This window comes from Notothenia coriiceps, unplaced genomic scaffold (genome assembly GCF_000735185.1).
Source record: "Notothenia coriiceps isolate Sejong01 unplaced genomic scaffold, NC01 NC01_scaffold00018077, whole genome shotgun sequence".
Classification (NCBI taxonomy): domain Eukaryota; kingdom Metazoa; phylum Chordata; class Actinopteri; order Perciformes; family Nototheniidae; genus Notothenia; species Notothenia coriiceps.
Window position 1 is genome coordinate 1 of NW_011350778.1, and position 1,193 is coordinate 1,193.

Here is a 1,193-nt window from a genome sequence, read left to right on the forward strand (position 1 = left end):
TGTGTGCGTGTGTGTGTGTGTGTGTGTGTGTGTGTCATGTGTGTGTCCATGTGTGTGTGTGTGTGTGTGTGTGTGTGTGTGTGTGTGTGTGTGTGTGTGTGTGTGTGTGTGTGTGTGTGTGTGTGTGTGTGTGTGTGTGTGTTGTTGATGTACACACAGGCAGTAACACAGCGAATATGAAACGACATAAAAATATAAATAAAAGAAATCCTCGTACCTTCACTCCGCCCACTTTCTTCAGACTTCGACACTCCCCGTTGTCCACTTCCTCCTCCTGCTGCTGCTGCTGCTGCTCTGTCGTCATGGCGACGGGCTGTCCAATGCCCGCCGAGTCCAGACTCACGTTCCCGATCTGCTGCTCGACGGCAGACAGATCCGGGATCAGTTGTCCCTCGAAGGAAAGTCCGCTGCGAGGGACTGGAACCTCCTTTTCTGCGTTAACAGAAACAACCACCGCCTCCATTTTCTCCTTCTTAGCTTTCCCCGACACCCCGTCTTTGTCTTTTTTCACCGCGGGGGGTGTGCGGGAGGGTTTATTTGACTTGTCCGTTCCCTTCGTAGGGGTTGAGTTCTGCGGGGGAACCAGAACCTCCTTCTTGGCGTCTGGTCCCGGCGCCTTCACGCTCTCTTTAGAGTTTTTACTACGCTTTGATTTGGATTTGCTTTCTTTTCCCTGAGCGGCCACGGCGGCTACAGGGCTAACGAACTTTATATTTTCCGGTAAAGTAGCCACGGCGCTTTGTGGGGGGGCCGCCATGCCTCCTCCCTCTTTACTACTCGACATTTCCAGTTTGTCCTTTTCCAAGTCGGCGTCCAGGTCGATTATTAGGTTTCCCACTCCGATATCCCACTCGTCGCCGCTGTCGTACGTGTCCACCGCGTTGGAGTCGACTCCTTTCCCGCCTGCAGGGCCGCTGCTGAGGGACATCTTAGTGTGAGCGCCCCGGAGCTCCACAGGGGGGCCAGAGGAGGGCCGCGCTCCTCCCAGCCGCAGGACGCCTCCTCAGGGCTGGACCCGGCGCCGCCACCCTGCTCCCCACATCGCCTCCTACACACACACACACACACACACACACACACACACACACACACACACACACACACACACACACACACACACACACACACACACACACACACACACACACACACACACACGACACACACGACAACGTACTACGTACTAACGTACA

The 1,193-nt window shown here is 55.2% G+C and overlaps 1 protein-coding gene across 1 annotated transcript; it reads right to left on the reverse strand.

Moving 5' to 3' along the window:
• Nucleotides 1–217: 217 nt before the first annotated feature.
• LOC104950807 (zinc finger protein 609-like) lies at nt 218–1,046 on the reverse strand (the record flags this gene model as incomplete). Its single annotated transcript, XM_010777382.1, has 1 exon — nt 218–1,046. A coding segment is annotated over exon 1 (711 nt), but the record flags the coding sequence as incomplete, so codon positions are not given.
• Between the last annotated feature and the right edge of the window lie 147 nt (nt 1,047–1,193).